Source organism: Nerophis ophidion, linkage group LG01, assembly GCF_033978795.1.
Source record: "Nerophis ophidion isolate RoL-2023_Sa linkage group LG01, RoL_Noph_v1.0, whole genome shotgun sequence".
Taxonomy (NCBI): domain Eukaryota; kingdom Metazoa; phylum Chordata; class Actinopteri; order Syngnathiformes; family Syngnathidae; genus Nerophis; species Nerophis ophidion.
The window spans coordinates 45,418,780-45,433,295 of NC_084611.1; the positions used below are offsets into that span (position 1 = coordinate 45,418,780).

The 14,516-nt window shown below is 39.7% G+C and overlaps 2 protein-coding genes across 6 annotated transcripts in view; one reads left to right on the forward strand and one right to left on the reverse strand.

Moving 5' to 3' along the window:
- Window positions 1-2,406, forward strand: part of bmp2k (BMP2 inducible kinase) — a 90,014-nt gene extending 87,608 nt beyond the window's left edge. For both annotated transcript variants that reach the window (XM_061904907.1, XM_061904915.1), the window contains exon 16: window positions 586-2,406. In XM_061904907.1, coding sequence (XP_061760891.1) covers window positions 586-1,688 — 1,103 coding nt within the window. In that variant the 3' untranslated portion in view covers window positions 1,689-2,406. The remainder of the gene's footprint in view (window positions 1-585) is intronic.
- paqr3a (progestin and adipoQ receptor family member IIIa) lies at window positions 2,405-14,150 on the reverse strand. Of its 4 annotated transcripts, none has more exons than XM_061904949.1 (8): window positions 13,985-14,150; window positions 9,874-9,999; window positions 8,557-8,764; window positions 8,340-8,502; window positions 6,120-6,275; window positions 5,512-5,709; window positions 5,350-5,440; window positions 2,405-2,719 (listed from the first exon to the last, which is right to left on the reverse strand). In XM_061904949.1, the coding sequence occupies exons 3-8, from the start codon at window positions 8,757-8,759 to the stop codon at window positions 2,577-2,579; spliced, it is 954 nt and encodes a 317-aa protein (XP_061760933.1). In that variant the 5' UTR covers window positions 8,760-8,764; window positions 9,874-9,999; window positions 13,985-14,150; the 3' UTR covers window positions 2,405-2,576. The 4 variants fall into 4 exon arrangements, with proteins under 4 accessions (XP_061760933.1, XP_061760931.1, XP_061760930.1 ...); XM_061904947.1 differs by lacking the exon at window positions 9,874-9,999 and adding an exon at window positions 13,512-13,657; XM_061904946.1 differs by lacking the exon at window positions 9,874-9,999.
- Window positions 14,151-14,516: the final 366 nt, after the last annotated feature.

A 14,516-nucleotide genomic window follows, 5' to 3' on the forward strand; every position in this document is an offset into this window, starting at 1 on the left:
TTGACTGTTTTTCATGTCCTCGTACGGATTGATAATATTTCATGGCCTCGTACAGAACGATAATATATCATGTCTTCTTATGGATCGATGGTATCTCATGTCCTTGTACGAATCGATGGTATCTCATGTCCTCGTACGAATCGATAATATTTCATGTCTTCGTATAGATCGATGGTATCTCATGTCCTTGTACGGATAAAAAATATTTCATGTCTTCGTACGGATCGATAATATTTCATGTCTTCGTATGGATCGATGGTATCTCATGTCCTCGTACAAATTGACTGTATTTCATGTCCTCGTACGAATCGATAATATTTCATGTCCTCGTACGGATCGATAATATTTCATGTCTTCGTATAGATTGATAATATTTTATGTCTTTGTATGGGTCCATTTGATCTCATGTTCTTGTATGGATCGATAATATCTCATGTCCTCGTATAGAGCAATGATATCTAATGTTCTCGTATGGATCGATAATATATCATGTCTTCGTATGTATCGATTTTATCTCATGTTCTTTTATGGATCAATAATATTTCATGTCCTTGTTTGGATCGATAATATTTCATGTGCCGGCAGGTCCTGGCGTTGAGAATCAGCTGGTGGACAGGAAGAAGAACTTTAAGGCGGGCGAAGATTCTGAGAGTGACTTTGAGTCGGACCCTCCTTCGCCTAAAAGCAGCGAGGAGGAGGAGGAGCCAGAAGAGGAGGAGGAGCCAGAAGAAGAGGAGGAGACAGAGCCTGAGACCTTGGGCCAACGCCCACTGCTGATGGAGTCTGAGGACGAGGAAGACGAAGAGAATTGTGAGCGCAAAGTCCAGAAGGTGTCCAAGAAGGACGCGGGTGTCAAGCGAAGTCGCCCAGGTGGCTTCCATCAGGAGTTGCTCAGCGCTAGGAAAGCTGCGTCCTCCGTGGACGTTTTTGGAGCGGTTCCCTTCCTGGGTGTGTCCAAGAAGGCAGACATCTTCGCCCGACAAGCGGACGACTTGGACGTCTTCATCAAGGCTCCGTTCAGTCGCAACTTGTCCAAGTCCAGCAGGAGTGGGACGGACAACGCCACGGGACAAACCCCGCCCACTTCCCCGGAGAGCATTGACATCTTTGGCTTCTCTCCCTTCGAGCCGGGCCCCGCCCCTCCGCCCCCGACCACGTCCCGCAGCGCCGAGGACATCTTCCGGCCGTCCTTCCAGGACTCTCCTGGTCCTCAGCAGCAGCGTCTGAAGCAGCGCAGCCTCCAGAAGCTGTCGTCCCGCCACAGGAAGACCAAAGAAGAGGCGCCTGGCGGCGGGGGGAATGGCAAGCGCCACCACGGCACGCCCACCGGGGGGCGCAAGACGGGCAAGGCCGCGTTCCGCACGCCAGAGAGAGTCCGCAGACACAAAAAGGTGGGCCGGCGAGACTCTCAGAGCAGCAACGAGTTCCTCAGCACCTGCGACTCCAAGGAGAACATCAGCGTGGACGTGACCATCGCTGAAGGGAAGGACGACCAGCTCTTGGACCCCTTTGGAGCAAAACCCTTCAGTCCTCAGGACGCCAACTTGTCCTGGGAATGCAAAGCAATGGACGACTTCGGTGCCGTGCCTTTCTCAGACACGGCCGTCCCCGACGGACCTCAGAAGCAGGCGGCGCCGCACGGGGAGCTTGACCCCTTTGGCGCCGCCCCTTTTCCCTCCAAGCAGTGACTTCCTGTCATTGTTCTTGTCCAGGATCAAGGACTTCAAACTCTAGCTCTTTTTATGCTGCAACTTGACAAGATGTCATTTTAAACAACAATTTTATTTAGCACCGCAAAGCCTTATGGGAGCGCCTTGGCCTCGCTAACCACTTTTTATTTGGACTTTTCATGTTAAATGTCATCTTTCTTCTTCTTCCTCACAAGTTTGAGCTGTGAAAGTCACTCCACGTCTTTTTAAAACAAGTTCTGGTGGCGCCGCTAGCAAGGCGAGTTCTGTTGGCGTCGCTAGCAAGTTGTTGGCGCCGTTTGCACGTTCTGTTAGCGTTGATAGCAAGTTCTCTAAGCGTCGCTATTACGTTCATTTAACAATTTCTGTTAGCCTTGCTAGCGCGTTCTGTTAACAAGTTCTGTTAGCGTCACTAGTGAGTTCTGTTAACATCGCTAGCAAGTTCTGTTTATGTTGCTAACACATTCTGTTATCGTTGCTAGCACGTACTGTTCACGTCGCTTTCACGTTCTGTTAACAATTTCTGTTAGCCTTGCTATCGCGTTGTGTTAACAAGTTCTGTTAGCGTCACTAGCAAGTTCTGTTTACTTTGCTAACAAGTTCTGTTAGCGTTGCCAGCGAGTTGGCAGCATTGCTAGCACCTTATCCTCACAAGTGCTCTGATGGTGAAGACTGTGTATTTTTTAAAGGGTGACTTGAAATACATTATTTGACAATTGTGAGGACAATCTTCTTTTATTGGTGGGAAAGAAGACGTGTAGGAAGAAACACAGCAGACTACGTTACGTCACTAGTGAAAAAGATTCAGTCACTTCCTGTGTGGTCCAGGGCAATAATTGGCACTCACTAGCGACACCTGGTACAAATGACCATATATGGAGTGGTTGGTTAGCTTACATTGTGGCCGGGAGTGCAGGGGCGGCTCCGCCGGTAGGCCATGATGAAGCAGGAGGACTGGTGCCACCAGTACAGCATGAGCAGCAGCAGCAGGTGCCACACCTGGTGGCTGGAGCCCAGGTAGTTCAGCTGCCCTGCAACGTTACGCAATACATCATGCCTTGGTCACCTATAAAAGAATGAACATATTGCTAACTTGTCAGCCCCTTCTCCAACACTTTACTATTTCTTCACCTGCAAACTATGTTTTGGGCTGCCTAGCTTGAAGCTAACAGCTAGCCTGTCTCCATCCTGGAAGCATGTGGATCCATCCAGCAGGAGATATAAGTGAACACTAAAACAAGTCATTTACTGGAGACATGGCACAGGATGAAGTTCAACCTTCGTGTTCACCATCAACTCTTTCTTTCCACAGCCCCTCCCACTCAAACTAAGGCAGGATGTGTCGGTGAGAAACCTTTCAGCCAAATGTAGCACCAATACAAACGCAATAAACGGGGACGGATATTTGAGCCAGAAAATATCAACAGAACAAAACACCGGCAGAAAGCCATGATCCATCACATAAAAAAAACAAACAAGCAAATTGGAGTTTTGACCCGAAGAAGGCAGGGTTGGTAAAACAAATACAAATAAAATATGCATCCCGGAGACACGCCGACTACTGGAAATATTAAAACTACTGGAAATATAACGACTACTGGAAATATTCTTCCTTCTACTTTTCATGTGTACAAAGTCACAAAAAGTGTGCTAACACCAACAATGCTAAAGTATATCATACAGGAAGTGATATATTGAAATATTGTGTAATACAAGGAATAATATAATAAAGTATAAGATACCAGCCAATGTATTGAAATATAAAAGATTACAGTAAATATAAAGAATGATTAAATATTACAGTAAATATATTGAAGTATTAAATAATACATTGAATTATACAGTAATACAATACATAATATATTGCCTTAGATTATTACAGTACATATTATAATGAAGTATTACATTACAGTAAAGTAATGAAGTATAAAATAATACAGTATACAATATATTGAAGTATAAAATATAGTAATTAATATATTGAAGTATAACATTTATACAGTAAATACTATATTGAAGTACAGAATATTACATTAGATAATACATTTAAGTACAAAATATTTCAGTAAATAATATTCTTAAGTATAGAATATTACAGTAAAAATTTATTGAATCGAATATTACAGTAAATAATATATTGGAGTGTGAAATACAGTAAAAATATTTTGAATTATGAAATATTACAGTAAAAAATATATTGAAGCATAGAATATTACAGTAAAAATATATTGAAGTATAGAATACAGTAAATAATATACTGAAGTATAGACTATTACAGTAATTAATATATTGAAGTATAGAATATTACAGTAAAAAAAATATTGAAGTATAGAATATTACAGTAAAAATAAATTGAAGTATAGAATATTACAGTAAATAATATATTGAGGAATAGAATAAAACAGTAATTAATATATTGAAGTATAGATTACAGTAAAAAATATATTGAACTATAGAATATTACAGCAAATAATATATTGAAGTGTAAAATACAGTAAATAATATTTTGAAGTATGAAATATTACAGTAAAAAATATATTGAAGCATAGATTACTACAGTAAAAAATATATTGAAGTATAGAATTTTACAATAGATAATATTTTGAAGTATAAAATATTGCAGTAAATAATATATCGAAGTATAGAATATTACAGTAAAAATATATTGAAGTATAGAATATTACAGTATATAATATATTGAACTGTAAAATACGGTAAATAATATTTGGAAGTTTGAAATATTACAGTAAAACATGTTGAAGCATAAAATATTACAGTAAATAATATATTGAAGTATAGAATATTACAGTAAAAGATATATTGAAGTATAGAATATTACAATAAATAATATATTGAAGTGTAAAATACAGTAAATAATATTTTGAACAATGAAATATTACAGTAAAAATATATTGATGCATTGAATATTACAGTAAAACTATATTGAAGTATAGATTATCACGGTAAAACATATTGAAGCATAGAATATTACAGTAAATAATATATTGACGTATAGAATATTACAGTAAAAAAATATTAAAGTATAGAATTTTACAGTAAATAATATATTGAAGTATAGAATATTACAGTAAAAAATATATTGAAGTATAGAATAAAACAGTAAATAATATATTGAAGTATAGAATATTACAGTAAATAATATAATGAAGTATAAAATAAAACAGTGAATAATATATTGAAGTGTCGAATACAGTAAATAATATTTTAAAGTCTGGAATATAAAAGTAAAAAGTATATTGAAGTATAGAATATTACAGTAAATAATATATTGAAGTATATGAAGGGACAGCGTGGCGCAGTTGGGATAGTGGCGGTGTCAGCAACCTGAGGGTTCCTGGTTCAATCCCCACCTTCTATCAACCTCGTCACGTCCGTTGTGTCCTTGAGCAAGACACTTCCCCCTTTCTCCTGATGAGTGGTGGTTAGCACCTGACATGGCAGCTCCCGCCATCAGTGTGTGTGTGAATGGGTGAATGTGAAAATAGTGTCAAAGCCATTTGAGTACCTTGAAGGTAGAGAAGCGCCATACAAGTATAACCCATTTATCATTTTATAAAATATTACAGTTAATGATATATTGAAGTATAGAATATTACAGTAAATAATATAATGAAGTATAGAATAGTACAGTAGATAATACCTGGGAAGTAGCGTTCTGGGACTTTGGACAAGAAGAAGATGAGAGCCATCCCTGCCATCAAATACATGAGCAGCACACGTGGAACAAAGGCCTGGAAGAGAAGACGGTGTTAATGCGTGTACCAGCTAATCCCAGCTATACGGGCCCAAGAGGATGTGTCACCTGCACCAGCTGGTCGGAGAAGCCGCCGTGGATGCAGACCCAGTGCATGCTGGGTACCAGGCCGTAAGAGGCCACCGAGCAGAAGATGAGCGAGCGCAGCTTCTTCCACTGCTGGCTGAGGTAGTGAGGGTGGATCTGAGCGAAAAAGACGGCCAGGACCATGGCCAGCACCGTCAGCAAGTACACCTGCCGCCAGTACTGTAACACACACACACACACACACACATCAACACTTGATGATGGGACTCTTCTTCTAGTCCTCATGTTGAGTAACTTGCACTTGAATGCTAATAATGGCTATATGAGGGAGCGTGCAGGAAGACAGGAGGTCTTGTTGCTCCTTCCTGAGATGTGTGATCATCATATGGGGCCGCCATCTGCTTTGATGCTGCAGCAGATTTCATCCGCGTTCTTGGGGGCAAAACAGTTGAGACGCTGCCAAGGAGCCCAGCGCGCCAGCAGCACATAAATAAAAGTAGAGAGCCGGTGGGCGTCACATGCCATGCTTGCCAGGCCATAAAGGCTTTTTTAATACTTGATTGAATTAGTGATGCGGCTTGGACCCAAGCCACGCCCACACAGGACACAACATTAGGCACACCACTCACGTTATTGCAGTAGAAGGTGTAGAAGACCCCGGGCACGTAGCAGCCCAGGATGCCAATGGACACGCCGGCGTAGTCCAGCGCCATCCAGCGGCGGCTGGTCTTCTCCGAGCGGTGGCAGCAGAAGAGGTGGTAGCCCACCGAGCACAGCAAGCACAGCTGGGGAGCAACAATGGCGTCAGCGCACACTTCCTGTCCTCAACATTAACATTGAACATTTCTCTCCCTGGATACAGAGCTCAAATGTTTGTTTCATGTATTTGTCATAGGGTGGTCTTCATACCTATATTTTGGTACTGGTACCAAATGTATTTTGATACTTTTCCAAATAAAGGGCACCACAAAAAATGTCATTATTGTCTTTATTGTAACAAAAAATGTTAGTGTACATGAAACATATGTTTATTATTCTCATTGAGTCCCTAAATAAAATGTTGAACATACTAGACAACTTGTCTTTTAGTAGTAAGTAAACAAAAAAAGACCCCTAATTAGTCTGCTGACATATTGTGTCATTTACCTACCTATTATTTTGTACACATTATGAGGGACAAACTGTAATTAAAGCTGCAAGCAGCGATGGACGGGATCAAGTATTTATAACCCTCTTTTGTATTGAAGGGGGAATTGCAAACTTCCTGTTGATTTTAGCTGGGGGTTGTCATTGTATGAAATATAGGTCTAAGTGAGACTTACATAGTGAAGTGAAGTGAATTATATTTATATAGCGCTTTTCTCTAGTGACTCAAAGCGCTTTACATAGTGAAACCCAATATCTAAGTTACATTTAAACCAGTGTGGGTGGCACAGGGAGCAGGTGGGTAAAGTGTCTTGCCCAAGGACACAACGGCAGTGACTAGGATGGCGGAAGCGGGGATCGAACCTGCAACCCTCAAGTTGCTGGCACGGCCGCTCTACCAACCGAGCTAAACCGCCCCGGTTTTTGTAGAGGTTTTTTTTTCATGTGTCTTTGACATTCCTACTGGGAGTTAGAGGCAGTTTTGTCTGAGCAGGGTGCCACCATCTTGAGACTCTAATGTATTGCGAATGGAGAAGCTTTTGTATTGAATGGGGAAATGGCAAACTTCCTGTTGATTTTAGCTGGGGGTGGTCACGGTATGAAATAAAGGTCTACGTGAGACCTACATTAAGGTTTTCGTTTCATGTGTCTCTGACATTCCTACTTGGACTTAGAGGCAGTTTTGTCTGAGCAGGGTGCCGCCATCTTGAGACGGCAGCAGCGCACCACCAGTAGAGCAGCGGTTCTTTGATGGCTCATAAAATCCAAACCAGAGCAGTAATTAAAACTCTTTCATGAACTTTTAATCAGAAGGGTTCAATCCCTTTCCTGTGCTTATTTGGGGCCGACACGACAAACGCGCTCAGGAGATAATGTTTGAAAAAAGTGAGTTTCAACACAACTTTTGTTTGAAAGGGGAATTGCAAACTTCCTGTTGAATTTTGTTAGGGGTTCCGCAGGCCGTTCTCTTTGAAGATTTGGCATATGCGCTTCTTGGTATTCTCTTTGCCGCAAGAAACCTGATTGCCCTCTCAATGGGGGGTGCTTACAAACATCAGTCGTTTACCAAGCAAAGGTAACGTGCAAGGACATTAGCACATCCGACACATACGTAGGATTAACCAAGGAGCGTTTAAAGCCAGATGGAATAATCACAAGGCCTCCTTTAGAAACCAGACTTTGCGGAATTCTACAGAACTCAGCAAGCACATTTGGAACCTCAAAGACAATGATGTTGAATATTCAATAACATGGCAAATTATTGCATCCAGCACACCTTACAACAGTGGTAATAAAAGATGCAACCTATGCTTAAAAAAGAAACTGTTTATTATATATCATCCAGACCTGTCAACCCTCAATAAGCGCAGTGAAATCATATCAACATGCCGTCACAGACGGAAACACCTCCTAGGTAACACATGAGCCAATCACCACGCCCCAACGCCTGCCTGTACCTACCCACTCTGTGCCCTATACAAACCATTGTATTTGAATGCTTCCATTAAAATCTCCTGATGATTGAGGGAACCCCTCATGAAACAGTTCTGTAGAGATGAAGTAGTCTTGTGATTTTTCCCACACATACATACATATATATACACATATACATATACATATACATATATATATATATATATATATATATATACAATTATGTATGTATGTATGTATGCAAACATGGAGTTGTGCGGCGTACACACCTGGAAGCAAAAGAGGCAGATGGAGTAGATGACGTAGTCCTCTTTGGAGGCGCCCATGTCCGGCAGCACGACGACCATGTTGTATACAGCCAGGCAGAAGAAAAGCAGGAAGCCCAGCAGGTGACTCCAAATGTTCACCGTCTCATTGGAGAGGATGAAGAGGCTGCACCCCAAACAGGTATTCATATTTTATGATCCACATTTGAAAATGTTGTACCTTTTAATGCACAGCCGGGAGGGCAGGTAGGCTCTGTATCCATCCGTGATGTACGGGTTGTCCCTCAGGAAGGCCGGGATCTGCTCGTAGGTGTAGAGGCGGATACCACGAGGAACCAGTACCGGCCAGTACTGATACCCCCCCAGCTCGATGTAGTGAGCCGTCTGGGAGTTCTTCTGCATCTTCACAGGCATGATGAGCATGAAGGCTGATTGGAAGCAAACACAACACTGTGAAAGCATGTTATTATTTATAGTGGAAATCAGCATTATTTCATGTGCATTTTACAGATGGCGCTTTATTTTCTGGGCTCTTTGATTTTAACTTGGATTATCACTCTTTTTAAAATAATTTGGTTATTCTTTTTTTTTTTCATTTTATGATTTTTTTTTTTTTTTGGGGTCTTTTTGTAATACTCTATAAATCACTTTGAATTCCCTTGCGTACTAATTGTGCTCTATAACGCAGTGTTGGCGTTAACGCACTTTTTGCATCCTTTTACGCATTGAAATCAGAAAGGAATTAGAGAGGACGCAGAATTCCGGAAGACCGTTTCGATTATTGCCGGTGTTTTATTTACCGGATTATAAACTTGCCTTTATCCACCTCAAAACTTTAGAAGCGGTGGAAGTGGTGAAAATGGTCTTGGATTGAAGATGTCCAAAAATCTATCATTCTGTAAGATCATGGCCAATTTCTGTGATGATACTGATTTACGGTATCCCATGTACAAATGAATGAAGGGCATTCTTACTCAACATTCATACATGTCACATGTTATACGGTGGCCGTGTAAACAAAGCCAACACTGTCATAAACGTGTGCCATATTGTGAAACCATACTAAACAACAATGACAAACACATTTTGGGACAATATTTGCACTGCAACACAACATAAACACAACAGAACAAATACCCATAACTCTTCCGGGACGCGACACTATTTTATTTGGAACAGGGTGTAGTTATACGTGTGACCAGTAGATGGGAGTCAAACATAAGAGATAAGTCTTAAGTAAACGACACCAACATTTTAAATGTTCCATTGAAAATATAGAACATAACAGCGCAGAAAATCTATCAAAATGTTTTAGTGCCATTTCCAATATAATGTAGTGTAAAGTTCTTACTTATATCTGTCAGTAAACTCGCCAAGAAAGTGCTAAAAAATACCGGTGTAGTGAGTTTACATTATTCACCCAAGGAATCTTAATTATTAGAGAGTTCCGGTCGGACGGTTTTTCACAGGACACATTTCTGGTGTGGTTGCTCCTTTGTTGATTGAATTAAAGTCTGAATGTCATTAAAACAGTTACCTCCATCTTTTGACACTTTTTCCACTCCCGTCCTTGCACGCTATAGCAAAGGTGACGGGGAGAAGACGCTGTCCAAGTGGAGGCCCGTAAATAAGAGCGCCCACAAAACAGCGCATCCTGAAAAGACTGTCAGAAAGTGAGTTGAAGATAATGTGTAAAACATCATCCATGCAACATTTTGAGCAAAGAAGCACCATTACATGTAATGTAGACCACAAGGAAGTCTTTTACATTTAGAAAAAAAATCATAACGTGACTCTTTTAATGCGCCCTATAATTTGGTGCGCCTAATATATGAAAAAAAGATTAAAAATAGACCATTCTTGGTAAGTGCACCTTATAATACGGTACGCCCTATGGTCCGGAAAATACGGTATATTTGCCGGGTCAAATTATTCATTATTTATTATTGGCCGACTTCAAAGTAAAGCACTTTCAAGTACAGTATCTTAAATTTTGATTCGCTGAAAGTTTTATCAATCACAAATACTGCATTTGTTTTCTTTTGTGTTATTCTTTTAATGAATGAAGTAACGTTTATGACAACCTTTTTCCAAAACACAATATAGAATGTGAGATACAACAGGAAAATGCATACATTTATCATTTGTTTTCAAAACGCTTAGAAAAAATTGTGACGCCAAAAATTTACTGTGGGACCCCATTTTTAAGACTTGATGGGTTTTGAAAATTCCTAGCGCCAACACTCAGGTTACAACGGGGCTATAAACAATCACAAATGTCATTACATTAATTTACAGGTCTTCCTTTGCTAACAAAACGGCCCCGAACAACTGCAAAGACACAAATCACTTTAGCTGTTTATCAACTGCTTAAGACGCGGTGGCACATGCTAGCTTGCATTCTCACATGCTACAACAACATGCTAGCTTGCATTCTAGTTAACTTGCCGACTTGTTCGTCCACAAAAACACAATAACAAAAAAACTCACCTTTCAACTTGATTTATTTAAACTATGTGCCATTTGGGCTGTCATAAAAAACGCTTTATACAATAAAATAAATTGATTAACCGTAACTTAAAACAAAACGTTGTTTTTTGGTTTACGTGTGACAATCATTGGTACTTTAACTTTAACTTTCTACATCTTCCAAATGAGCACAGACGTCATCAACACAGGTCACCACTCACAACAGTGCCCCCCGAAACACGCCTGAGTGAAATTCTACAGATTGATATAAAAACAAAACGTATTTAACCTCCCCAAACGAAAAGGGAGGAGGAAGAGGAGCCACTCACAGACATCTTCTAGGGGTACGCAGCACTGAACACTAGTGCCTACTGGCGCTGACGAGACGCGGGGCCGCCATCTTGGAGTGGTGATCCACTCCAATCAGTGCAATTCAATTGGCAGGAGCAATGAACTGTCAGCGCATTTCATTCATCTTACCTCACTGAATACCACTTATTTTCACCCCCTTTTTTGTCATACGTGTAGCTATGATAAAGGACACATGTTTTATTATTCATACTTTGCTTAACAGTAATAGAATATTCTAATATGATATAAGTGACCAGATGTCCCAGATCAAAACTGGGAATATAATCCCAGAGAAGGGGGGAAAAACGCTCAGCTATTTATAAATTGAAGAAACAATATGATTAGGTTATAGATAAATGCTACATGAACAATGTATGAATACAATATATCAGTGGTTCTTAACCTTGTTGGAGGTACCGAACCATACCAGTTTCATATGCGCAATAACCTAACCCGTCTTTAGTGAAAAATTAAAAAAAAAAATTCAAATCCAATACAAAGTTATATGTTTTTTTACTGGTGTACAAAATAAACCGTGCATGAACATCACCTTGTTCAAAGAACAAAACCAACACAGTGCATGAACTCACAACTAATTACACACCTGCAAATCAGATGGAACATTAGAGGGAACATTGTTTGGGGGTATCCACAATACGCCGACAGGGAAAAGTTTTTATTTACACGATGAGTCAGGTTTGTCTTGACCTCCGCGGCAGAGGCTCCTCAGAACCCCTGAGGCTGACTCGACGAACCCCTAGGGTTTGATCAAACCCAGGTTAAGAACCACTGCACTAGATATCTATACATCTTATATACTGTTTCTCTGTTGCTGTAGCAGCAGACTTTATTCTGTCTTGACACTTTATATTGATATTTTCTTTCACATTCTTCTCTTAAATGATCATGTTTACAGTGATTGTTTTATATGTATTTTTTATGTATGTCGCTTTGGATAAAAGCGTCTGCCAAATTCTTAACCATAAACATATATAAACACCCGAAAGTCTTTGTATCAGCTAAAACCACCAATCTGTTTCACGGGATTCAGAATAAAACCACATTCTGTCTTATCCAACAATGTTAGTATTTGAACATTGTTACTTGAAGACTTATTCCTGTTAAGAAAGTATTGTCTTATACTTTGCCTAAAACGAGAATGCATCATAATCAGGGGCGGCTGGTGAATTCTGTTTTAGGTGGGGCTGAAAGTTTGTAAACCAAACCCCTGTAGGGGGGTCATCCTCCGTCAAAAGATTTCTTTGTGATTTTCACGTACAAATATCGAAGATCTTTGCTCCTTTTCAACTCTGTGGTAATATTATTTTCACAAAATACAACCAATTAGGGCTGGGCAATATGGCCTTTTTTTAATATCGCAATATTTTTAGGCCATACAGCGATATACGATATATATCTTGGTATTTTGCTTTAGCCTTGGATGAACACTTGATACATATAATCACAACAGTATGATGATTCTATGTGTCTACATAATAATAATAATAATAATAATAATGGATTAGATTTATATCGCGCTTTTCTATTGTTATATACTCAAAGCGCTCACAGAGAAGTGGGAACCCATCATTCATTCACACCTGGTTATATGTTTATAATTAAAACATTACATTACATTAAAACAGTACATTAAAACATTCTTCTTCATACTGCATTAATATATGCTATTTTTCAACTTTCATGCAGAAAAGGAAATCACAACTATGTCAATTTATCAAAACTGCATTTCTTTAAGTTATTATTAGGTGACTTTTCAAATGATGCTACATATTTGCAGTAATGCTACTTTTTGTAGCAACGCTTGTGCCCCACACTTGACAAATTAAAGTTGTTTATTTGACATATTCCCGCCAGACGATGGACCCTCTGCTGTTTTTCTTGGGAATTAATTATCCCTTCATTTGTTACCAGATTCGCACCTTCTTTCTCTCGTATTATCTGCTAGCAACACTACGCTACAAAACACTCCGCTAGCAACACAGCTAACGTTAAACACGCTGCTACCTCTCTGCTGGGCGAGGGCGTATTAGTATAAGACGTGACAGTATGTGACGTGTGAAAGTTTGTGCGCTTGCTGTCTGTGAGAAGGAGACACACGAATGAGTGGGAAGAGCCTGTAGTGTAATGCCCGCAGCTAAAAACAACTGCGTGAGAATGTATACTTGAATATTACGATATCGTCATTTTCTATATCGCACAGAGACAAACCCGCGATATATCGCCCAGCCCTACAAGCAATAGTACGTTACTTGTGGAAAGTAAACCCCCGATTCCTATTTTCAACAGTCTCCTCCTTTGAGCAGGAAAACGCTGGACACCACGTTTGTTTTCTACCTGTCAACTGTCAGTTTAGGCTGCTCGCCTGCTCCTCATCACCACTTCAAGATGGCTGCCAAATTTCTCACGTCACAGCAGCCAATTCTGCGTCTACTTATAAGAGTCAGAACCCCAGAAAATCAGGAGAAGAGGAGCCACATACCCTGATACAAAACAAGAAGATGAGGACACACATTGTAAAAGGGCAAAGGAGGAACCACAGTTACCACGTATTAAAATATACAAAAAATAAAGTAAAAAAGCCACATTTTAACATCAGGCTACAACGAGACTATAAACAATCACAAATAAACTTCCATTAATTTTCCTATGCTAACAAAATAGCACCAAACAATTCCGAGGACACACATCCCTGCAGCTTTTAAGACGTGGTGGTACGGGACAAGCGGTAGAAATGGATGGATGCTACATGCTAGCTAGCTAACTTGCCGACTTGTTCGTCAACAAAAACGCAATAAAAACAAACTTACCTTTCAACTTGATGTATTTAAACTATGCGCCATTTGGGCTGTCATAAAAAACACTTCGTACATTTAAAAGAAATTGATGTAGCGCAACTTAAAACAAAATGTCGTTTTTTGATTTAACTTTCTACATCTTCCAAATCACCACTGACGTCATCACAACAAGGGCGCCCGAAGCGCGCCTGACTGAAATTATATACAGATTGAGATGATACAAAACTTGTATTGTTCAGTGAACTTTATTTTCTACACGATGGTTTTCTTGGTAATCACATTATGACATTGATCTCGGCTTTTCTATAGATTATTTGTACGTATAAATCTTCCAACTCACGTTTCAAATCCACACTGACGTCATCAACAAAGGACTCCCTCATCCCCTTCTTAAGAAGGCGTCCAAAGTGCGCCTGAGTATAATTTGCTGTACAAATAAGTAAACATATTTCATGTTTTTTACAATTATCAATCAAATCTTGGAGAATGATTAAGAGTACAAAAGCCATTGAATTGATATCTTTGTTAAAAACATTTAAAGTTA